This window comes from Nicotiana tabacum, chromosome 5 (genome assembly GCF_000715075.1).
Source record: "Nicotiana tabacum cultivar K326 chromosome 5, ASM71507v2, whole genome shotgun sequence".
Lineage (NCBI taxonomy): Eukaryota > Viridiplantae > Streptophyta > Magnoliopsida > Solanales > Solanaceae > Nicotiana > Nicotiana tabacum.
Genome location: NC_134084.1, coordinates 147,511,449 through 147,521,991, shown reverse-complemented (window position 1 = coordinate 147,521,991; position 10,543 = coordinate 147,511,449). Strand labels below are relative to the sequence as shown.

Here is a 10,543-nt window from a genome sequence, read left to right as displayed (position 1 = left end):
AATTTCAAATACCACTCTCATACCATTTGCATTATGGGAGCTATGGCTTATACGAAATAAAAACATTCTAGATCATCAAAAGGGACTTTTAAATATATCTCTCATATTAAAAAAAAGGTTGCAGAATTTTATTACCTAACAAATCCCAAATCAAAAAATTATTCTTTAATACCATTATATATAAAATGGCACCCCCCAAACAGACCAAATATGATATTGGTGGTATTTTTCGTAATCACCAAGGCAATTGGATTATAGGTTTTGCAGGAACATCAATACATGAGATAAGTATTCAGACAGAACTTCTAGCCTTGTTCATGGGACTGAAAATTGTTGTCCAAAAGCATCTCAAACCACTATCATTGAGACAGATGCACACGCCATACTCGGTATGTTCAACTCCACTACAATGCAATACACTAATATAATTAATGATTGCAGGTTATTACTACTACAGCTGGATAGTGCCCCCCTCTCCAAAGTATCTACAAGGAGCAAAATTGTGTTGCAGATAGTTTAGCTAACTATGGAGCCATGCATACAAAGGAAAACTGTCTACTTTTTGGAAGTCCACCATCTTTTGTCTCGCCTTTAATTTATATCAACAAGATCAAAATGGGATGAGACGGTTGATTAAAACTAGGTCTGCTTTATGTAGCAGTAGTATTTTAACTAGTACTTATGGTAGTGTTTTAGCTAGTTCTACTTTTGTTCATAGCAATGGTTCCTATACGGGGCCTTAGGGACAAACTCTAATACTGTAAATTTGATGCCACTAATGCATCTCCTTAACCGCTCTCTTGTAAGAGCTTGATTATATATAATATAGCTATCCTTTCAACCAAAACAAAAAGAAAAAAAAAAGATTAAAAGGATTATTTATGTGTTTTTAGTTGTTCACTTGTACATTTCATATCGCATGTTGTACTCTTTACAATAAAGATACGCAATGTAAAGGGCAGAAGTATATATGCTGGTCCTCCCAAAATCAAAGTCATTTATTCTGAGTCTTCTATTTGTCTTATTCATCTCTCTGTTTTATTAAATGAAAGAATTTGATAAACAAAAACAAAAAATCAAAACATGATAAAGGTAAATCCAAAACAAGTTCTTTCACGATAAGGTGCAGACTGTGTATTGCAAAAGAAAAAGCGAAAAAAAATGGCATTAATTCAACTACAATCCTCCATTTTGAAGTATAACAAACAACTCCAAATTCCATCTTTTTCTACTGCCTCTCAACGCTCAACAATTCTTAGAATTAATGCTGTTTCCGTCAACGGACAACAACTAATACAGTCAGGTAAAGTCCGTCCCATATTACCAAAAGAAGCAGCTGCAGCCATGGAAACTGAAGGTTATATTTTACTTGACATTAGGCCAGAATGGGAAAGAGCTAAAGCATGCGTTTCAGGTTCGTTACACGTGCCACTTTTTTTAAAGGACATGGATAATAGTCCCATTACTCTGTTGAAGAAATGGGTACATTTTGGTTATATTGGGGCTTGGACTGGCCAGAATTTCACAATGATTAACGATGATTTTGTTAAGCAAGTTGAACAGCAAATTCCTGATAAGGATAATGCTAAGGTCCTTGTGGCTTGTGGAGAAGGACTGAGGTCAGTATTGTCATTAATCAGGATTTAAGTAATATACAATAACACTATGGAATTTTTATAGTAGCAATATTTTCTTTACCTGTTATAGCAAGTTATCAACATTATTTTTCAAGTTACTGACCCTACTTATTATGGATAGTTAGCTGTAGTTATTATTTAGGTAATTTACTACTACAACAACAACAACCCCGTATAATCCTACTAGTGCGATCTAGAAATGTGTAAGCAAACCTTACGCCTACCTTGAGAAGGTAGAGAGGTTGTTTTCGATAGACCTCGACTCAAGAAGAAAAAAAGAGACAATAATTTAGCTACATCAACAGAGGCCAGAAAGATAGTATCAAACGACCTCGGAAACAGAAAAATAAAAGGAAAAAGCAATATCAATAACTAGTAACAATGGCAAGGTACTAGGAAACCGGAGCGAAAGATAAGTATGAACACAGGATGTACCACTAGCATTCTAAGACAAGACACTATCAGACTAGCCTTACACCTACTACGGAGTAGAAAAATACTCAACTACCTTCTAATATTTTTAGGTAATTTGTTTGTGTAAAATTTCTGTTACATTTTACATTGTCAGTGTAGATAAAATCAATTCGTCAAGCTATTGCTTTCATTCAACAATTTATAGGCCGATAACCCGAATCGGACCTGGGATCAAATACAGTGCTTACATCTCTTATATATCTGTAAATGTTATACTATTCTTTTTCAATATTATAGAAATACTATAATAGGTGTTCAAGGAAATGCATACACATGCATTTATGCTCTGAATCAGCCTGTGGCCGTAATGTAATTTAGCTACTCCTAATTTGGATTTGTGAAAGTTTACCATATTTGAATAGGGCAGCCCGGTGCACAAAGCATCTCGTGTTTACGCAGGGTCCAGGGAAAAGGCCGCGCCCAAAGTTGCATAATAGGGGTGTGCATTGTTTGCTGTTTAGTTAGCAGGACATTGTTTAGGCTGGATCAACATAGAAGAATTTACAATTTAATGTTTGTTGATTCAGAATCAATGCTGTATATACACATTTTTTGAAAAAGAATTCACCTATACATACAGGCCGAGAGTCGATTAGTAATCGATGTATAATTGATTGATAATTGAGGCATAGTTAATTGATTGCTTGAACCGAGGGTCTATCGGAAACAACCTCTCTACCTTCACAAGGTAGGAGTAAGGTTTGCGTACACACTACCCTCCCCAAACCCCACCTATGGGACAACACTGGGTTTTTTGTTGTTATTGTTGCATAGTTAATTGATTGACATGTAGTCTATTTCTGTTTGCAGTATAATTTAAGTATGCTCAATTGTTCAACTACATAAGCCTAAAAGTTTTGCCAATGTGCATTAGTTTCAGATATATATTGGAGAAGTCTGAACTTTATGGCTGCATCTGTAGGTCTTTGATGGCTATTTCAAAGTTACATAAGGGAGAATACAAGAATTTGGCGTGGTTAGTTGGTGGATTTACTCGTGCTTCTGATAGCGATTTTCCAGCAGTAGAAGGCCCTGAAAAGTTACAATATGCTACCATAGGAGGCGTGTCATATTACTTACTTCAATTGCTTGTATTGCTTAAAGTTGTGGGTAAGGAAAGTTGATATAATTTCCCATGATGGTGTGTGTTATCTTTCTGAGATATTGTATATTGATTAAGCGGTTGAAGCTTAGACTATGTGAATTGAAGTGTTCCTCATTTGTTTTTGTCTTCTTTTTGCTTAATAACAAAAGATTGCTGGTGCTCCAAATCTATTAACACATTTTTACAAGTGAACCATTAACTAATGCATTATGATAGGTTGTCTACGTCACACCCTTGGATGCGACCCTTCCTTGGACCCTGCATATACGCGGGATGCCTTGTGCACCGGGCTGTCCTTATCCGTTAACTAATCTCAAGAAATGCAACGTTTTGGAATTTCAAGTGCATAGCTTGAATGGTTCCTTTATACCCTATTTCTAGGAGATCATTAGTGGTTACCCTTACCTCTAACAATCTTTGGAAATGGAGGCGCTCTCCCAACTAAGCAAGCCTCGGTTGTCCATAGCAAGAATGGTAGGACAAAACAGTTGAACTTTGCACTTAAAGAACTCCAACTTTAGGAGATGATTTGTCTGATAAATGATTTGTAAGATCTACTACATATCTTGGATATACAATGAAAGATGCAGTTTTCTAGTATATATATAAAATATTATTTTACAAATTCGAAGCGCATAAGTAGTTTAACAGAAGGATATTTCTCTCCTTTTTCATTGTAAAGAGGTACTGCTCGTATTCCTGTTCTGAGCTCTGAAACAGGAATGCAAGTTTGTCCACCAAAATCGTCGATCTCTGACATATCATACTCATGGACTTCTACACGAAGCAATGCAATCTCTGGAACTGTCAATGGGAACTCAAATTCATCATTCCATGTTGGTACCCAGTCATCCTCTATTGGCCTCGTTTTCTTAACTCCTGAATCTGCAGGAACTCCGGCAATAGCAATCTACATCACATGGAAATGGAGTTAAAACTGAAACAAATCCATCTTAAACCAAAAATCAAATGCAAATATATTAGGACAACCTTGACATAGAAGTCTGGTGGAGAATATATATCAAAGTGTGTACGTTTAAAGTCCAAATGCCAACCTTTTCCCATGTATATTTTCACCTGAATATAAAACAGTGCTATGTTGTATTTGAAAATGCAGAGAATTCACATATCTCGAATAAAAGATGAACTGTTCTTCCACCTTCAGGGTGGTTTTCACTGATAAGAGCCGTTTAGGATCATGGACCTCATTATTTGGACCGTCTTTTAAGAGAAGTTCTGGTTTTTTGACATAACCACAGCCACCATTTGCTCTGAACATCCCTTGCATTAACCACAAAGGCCTTCCATTTCCCTGGTGCAAGAGACAATTGCATAACTACACAGCGACAAGTGACAACAATACAACGAAAAAGAAATAGCAAGGAAATTCTTAGGAACCTGCATGTTAAATGCAACCATCTGAGCTCCATGCATCCATCCTATTAGTGGATTGTAATTGGAAGAGTCGACTCGTATACCTTTTGGATATACTCTTACCAAATTTCTCTGAGTAAACCTTTATGTAGAAATTCAACAGGGCAAGATGTTGAAAGACAAATTAATTAGTCAGCTCTGAGAAAGGAAAAAAATGAACTGTTTTCGTGAACAAACAACAACATGCACACAAAAGGCTTCAGTAGTTTCTGGTCCAACTAAATTTTCAAAAGTAAAACAGAATTAGGCCACCAAAATTCTGAAATACCAAGTATAGTCAACGGGAGGTCTAATATTGTCTTTGTGTAAGTAAGCATAGCATATCATAGACATTCACGTACAAGTAGACACAACATCGACAAAAGAACAGAACTTTTGATTTTGAGTTCACCTGATTAACTCTTTCCCATGTTTGAGGGCAACATTTGTGAGCTTTTCTTCATTCAAGCTAATGCGTTTCACCTTAATAGGATCCACGGTTAGCCATTCGCTTGTTGGACCTTTTGATTTTGCTCCTTGAATGGCAATCAAGTGTTTATACTCAGGAGCTGTATTCTGCTGTATATTGGGGTTCTCATGATGAGAATCAGCTTCCTCGTCTTGACATTCTCCAGTTTCTTTGTTCTGCAAAGTGATATAATTTAGTCTAAATAGGAGAGTGTACAAGGGATCAGTTTTTGTCAAGATCAAGGCAATGATTTTTTTATAGTTATTTCTATGAAGACAACCTCATATAAAGCTATCAGTTTTTTACTAAGATCGGAAATTTCTGCTCCCCATGCTTTCTCCTCTGATGATTTCTTCCCTTTCTGAGAACCATTATCTTTCTCATTTGGTTTCTTAGTTTCAAGATATTCTTTTGGTGGTTTAGTTGAGATGATAACCCGCCCCTTCAACGAATCTGGAGAAGGGAATTCTGACAAGCATTCTGCCCCACAGGTGAACAGCATATCTCCAAATATTTGAGTGACCATCTAGAGATAAACTTAAAAATGGTTAAACCGACATTAAAACTTAGAAGCATGAGACATGATCTTGGTGCTTTGCAGTAGGCATAAGCTTACCTCAGCTACTTTAGCCTGAAGATTAGGAGTGAGGTGGTCTTCTAGAGTTAAAATTACAGGATATTCAGATGCCACAAAAGCATGTTCCTTTATTGATTTCAAACATTGGATAAGTTCCACTGGAGGTGTTAGTGTCCTGCATTATCAAAACGTTTCGCTAAAAGATGGAATTGGAAAAAGAAAAAAGGGTATCAGGGCTAGTCCTTAGATACTGTTGAGTGAAACATGTTGAATCGTGTGACCCTCTTAGGTAAAGCACACTTTTAATTGTATCTTCAACACGTCTCCTCACATGCGAATCTGATTTTTTTTCATCGCAGAGCAAATGAGAAATTCTTTTTGGTAATGGATGACAGTGAGAGTTAAACTCAAGACTTTTATCTGCTCTGATAACATATTGAATTGTGTGACCATCTCATCTAACGACTCTTCTTTTAAAGATAGTTGAACAATGAAAACTTTTTGAGCATATATATGCAAAAAATAATGTACACTCCGCCTTTAAGTTTGCAATATGCAAGAGGAAGTGAAGCATTACCCTCCATGAAGGATATCCACATTGTCTTTCGAGGAATTCGGCCACATGTCTAATTCAATAACTCGGACACCTCGCTGCAACGCCTTTATTATAGGCACATCGCTGCAGTCACTATTGAGTTGATTTCCGGTGAGATAGGTATTGTGACTGGTGTAAATGAAATAGTGAGACAAAGGTGCAGTCATGTCATGGTGAACCTGCAATGCAAGAAAGTAGAACTATTGATAGACATCATAATGAAATAAGAGCCAAGCTTCTAAGCTTCAAAGAAAGTCGGAAGAGAAAAGCTAAAACGTAATATCAGATTATAGACTTAAAGAAGTAGATTGAATTTATTTTTCCCTTTTAGCATAAGGAAGAATATGAAAAATCAGCTGATTGAATTTCTCTTGGCAGACCTTGTTTTTTGAGCTTGCTCAATATTTTGGTGCTTCAGAACTTCCATAGTTACTAGATGCAGTCGTTAAAAAAAAAAAAGGGGCAGTCCGATGCACAAAACGTCTCGCGTTCACGCAGGGTCCGGGGAAGGGCCACACCCCAAGGAGGTGTGATATAGGCAGCTTACCCTAATGCATGCATTAGTGGCTGATTCCATGGCTCGAACCTGTGACCTATAGATCACACGGCTTGAACTATAGGTCACGGGTTCGAGCCGTAAAATCAGTCACTGATGCTTGTATTAGGGTAGGCTGCCTACATAGGTCACGGGTTCGAGCCGTAGAATCAAGTCCTGATGTTTGCATTAAGATAGGCTGTCTACATCACACCCCTTGAGGTAGGCCTTCCCCGGAGTCAAAGTTGTGTTGTTTGGTAAAAAATAAGGGATGATTTTACCTTCAAAAGGTGATTATAGAAATGGGGGAACAAAACCTTCTAGCTAGTTATATCAAGTATAGATTTGATAACCACTTTCCTTATTACTTTTCTCTTTACTGGTTTGCTATTCTTTCTTCTGCAGTGTAGGGAAATAGTTCGATGTACTACTCTTTTTCTTATAAAAGGTGGGAAACAGAGATTGCATAAAAACAAAGATTTGACCAAAATGTTGAACTGAATAAAGACAAGTCGAAAATGAACTTTCTTCTCATTTTATATTAGATTATAGTACCAGTAATAGTTAGAAAGCAATATAATATATATACAATAAACAAGTAAAGGAGAACTTACTAACACAAAATGAAAGTCTATTTCTTTGGCTTTGTGCAAAGAGAATAACTATTATAGGAGTAATTCTTTACCTTTTTGTGTGGGGAGAGAGAAGCATTAGCATCACTGAAGAGATACCGAAAAAAGCCATCAAGATTGAGACCTTTTCTATGAAAAACAATATTAAGATGCTCATGAACAAGTTTAAGTGCAAATTCCAACACAGATTCAGCTTCTTCTTTTGTAACTTTATCTTCCCTTTGAACATCTTTCAAGAATCTGTGTAAATGTTCTGCAGTCATTATACCATTTTCTGAGAATCTGTTAAACAAATCCTTGATCTCATTAGGTGGCTCAGCTTCTTTCATCTTGAATTTCCTCTGAAAACAGCATATTCTGTATGTTTGTTTAGACATTTTTGTCAAATTTGTTTTTCTTCAAGGGAAAAAAATGGAGAGGCCCCCCCTTTTATGATACCTTTTACTTTCTATTGCTTGTATATTTTGGCTCTTTAAGTAGAAAGATTTTTCAGTAAAACCCCATGAGAAGATCCTATAATTAGGTGTTTTTTTCAGTGACAGAGAATTTAAAGCAGACCACAAAAGTGGGATACTTGTTCAATAATTTGATTGTGATAAGTATTACGTAAATAGTAATTTGCATGAGTAGCTTCATCAAGTTAATCCTTCTAACCTACTAGTTACCAATCCAAAAAAAAAAAATAAGAAAAGGAAAAAACAGGGAAAAAAGAAGTAATGGTTCAAAGTCATCCCATTATCGTGCATACCAAGGGCAGCTGGTGCACTAAGCTCTAGCTATACGCGGGGTTTGGGAAAGGGTGGGGCCAAGGAGTTATCATATCGGGGAAGGGCTGGACCACAAGGATTTATCACACGCAACCTTACCCTGCATTTATACAAGAGATTGTTTCCACGGGTCGAACGCGTGACCTTCTGATCACATGATAACAACTTTACCAGTAACCCGTCATATGATTTATTAATATGACGGAAGCAGATTTTTACCAAGGAGATTTAAAAAATAAAAATAAAAACATGAAGAAGCTAAAGATATTCAACATCTAATATATATATATATATATATATATATATATATATATATATATAGATAGATAGATAGATAGATAGATAAATAATATTGAACCTTATATATACAGTATAATCGTTCAGTCCTCTTTAGCCCCTAAGCTCCGCCCATTCAACTATTCATATTGTGCACTGCTAAAAAATTTGGATACAAGTGTATACTCTATGACTAGATGCATAATAGTTGAGACGGTGTATTACTACTTTCATCTAGGGCTGTTCAAAATCAAATCGTAATCAGGGGCGGACCCACGGGGAGTTAAGTGGGTTCATATGAACCCGCTTCATCGAAAAATAATACTGTATATATAGGTATATTTTTGTTTTCAGACAAGTAAAGGTATAAATATAATTTTGAACCCACTTAAAACAAGTAAAATGCCTAGCTCTTTTTGGTAAAGAGGGTTCAAATTTTTCACATGGTCCTGAGTTCGAAACCAGCTAGTCACATATGACCTCTAATGTTTTTTTTTTTGAACCCGCTTGATAAAAATCTTGGGTCCGCCACTGATCGTAACTGATAATCGAATCGTAAAATTATTTTATTCGTATCCGGTTATCGGATTAACGGTTGGTGAATGGATTGAAATTTTATAATTAACGGTTTATCGGTTTGGGGCGAATTTTTCAATTTCTTTATCGGATAAACCGTTAACCCGTGAAGAATTATTATACTTATATTTTTACCCTATGTATATAAACCTTTCCCTTCTTATTTTGATAAATCGTGAGTGGCAGTGTTATAGCCTTTCCCTTCTTATTTTGATTCAATTGTTTATGTTCACTACTTTAGAGTCTTACAACTGTTCAGACAATTATTTATGTTCACTGCTCCGGCTTTTATTTTCATTAATTTGATATATGTATTAAGTTTTTCATTATTTCTATTGAGTTATAGTCCATGTACTTCATTTTTATTATTTGTTTGATTTAGCCGATAAATCACCCGATAATCACTAATCTAATACCAATCCGCCCCGATGTCTTATTGGTTGGTTAGCGGATTACTATAAGCTAAACTGTTAAGCGTAAGTATTTGTCGGATCCGCCCGATAAGAAGCCTTACTTCTACCTATTTAGGAACATTATGTTTTCTTCCAAGTTACAAAGTTTAAAAAGATAAAACCTTCAAAATAGTGATGTTCCTCCAGAAAAGTTATGAGATGATTGTTTGTTTGTTACTTCGTACGTACTAGATATCTACTCAATATACTTGTACGAGTCACATAACTTCACAAACTGAACCTTTGTTGAAGTTGATACTATGTGACAAACATTACATGTGAAATGGTCCCAGTACCGTGTTTTTATTTGCGTTTGTCCAAAACCCTTTTTCCCACGATAGGTCTTCCATTTATTTAGCAATAAGTGCCTTGATGGGTATTTGGCTTGAGAAGACTAAAAATCTAAGGAACAAATTCATACATAATTGACTTTTATGTACATTGTCTTAACTTTTATTGGATGCCATTTAAAACAGATCTTAAAGTTGATGTTACGCCTCATGATAAATAATTTGAAGTCCATTAAATGTTAAGATAAATCACCTAAAGTTTATCTTTAGCTTAAATAAGAATGAGTTATTACTGGAGAATTTAGCTTGCCACTTAATTATTTCTTATTTATTTGCTGGGTAATTTAGTGCTCGCTTTTATTTTCACTATCTATATTATAGATTTCATTTTAATTTGAAAAAATATATCTTGCTTGGTAGGGGACACGTATTTTATGGTAGTTGACAGTCAAGACTCGGCAAAGGACGATAATCAATCATTGATTGTAACTCTTCTATCGTGTTTAATTGCATGCTGATGTTAGGTAAAGTGTTTTGCCAATGAGAGTTTGTAATATGACATGACTTATATCCAAAGTAGTAGGACTGTAACGGCAGAGCCAGAAAATTCAACAAGGGTGTTCAAAATATGAACATCTTTCGCCAGTGAGCTATGCAAGGGCGTTCAAGGTCTATTTTTTTATATCAATAACAAGTACTTTGTACATAATATAGTTTTTTGGCGAAGGATGTTCAGTTGATCACC

The 10,543-nt window shown here is 35.7% G+C and overlaps 2 protein-coding genes across 2 annotated transcripts; one reads left to right on the top strand and one right to left on the bottom strand.

The window, feature by feature from the left end:
• The first annotated feature begins 1,000 nt into the window (after positions 1-1,000).
• Positions 1,001-3,339, top strand: LOC107781654 (rhodanese-like domain-containing protein 10). The gene is made up of 2 exons (XM_016602389.2): positions 1,001-1,619; positions 3,034-3,339. Exons 1-2 carry the CDS (start codon positions 1,162-1,164, stop codon positions 3,233-3,235), a joined length of 660 nt encoding a protein of 219 aa, XP_016457875.1. The 5' UTR covers positions 1,001-1,161; the 3' UTR covers positions 3,236-3,339.
• Positions 3,340-3,710: 371 nt separating this feature from the next.
• Positions 3,711-7,974, bottom strand: LOC107781653 (phosphoinositide phospholipase C 2-like). Its single transcript, XM_016602388.2, has 9 exons — positions 7,491-7,974; positions 6,253-6,449; positions 5,715-5,850; positions 5,379-5,624; positions 5,042-5,274; positions 4,615-4,732; positions 4,376-4,528; positions 4,207-4,293; positions 3,711-4,126 (listed from the first exon to the last, which is right to left on the bottom strand). Exons 1-9 carry the CDS (start codon positions 7,812-7,814, stop codon positions 3,830-3,832), a joined length of 1,791 nt encoding a protein of 596 aa, XP_016457874.2. The 5' UTR covers positions 7,815-7,974; the 3' UTR covers positions 3,711-3,829.
• Between the last annotated feature and the right edge of the window lie 2,569 nt (positions 7,975-10,543).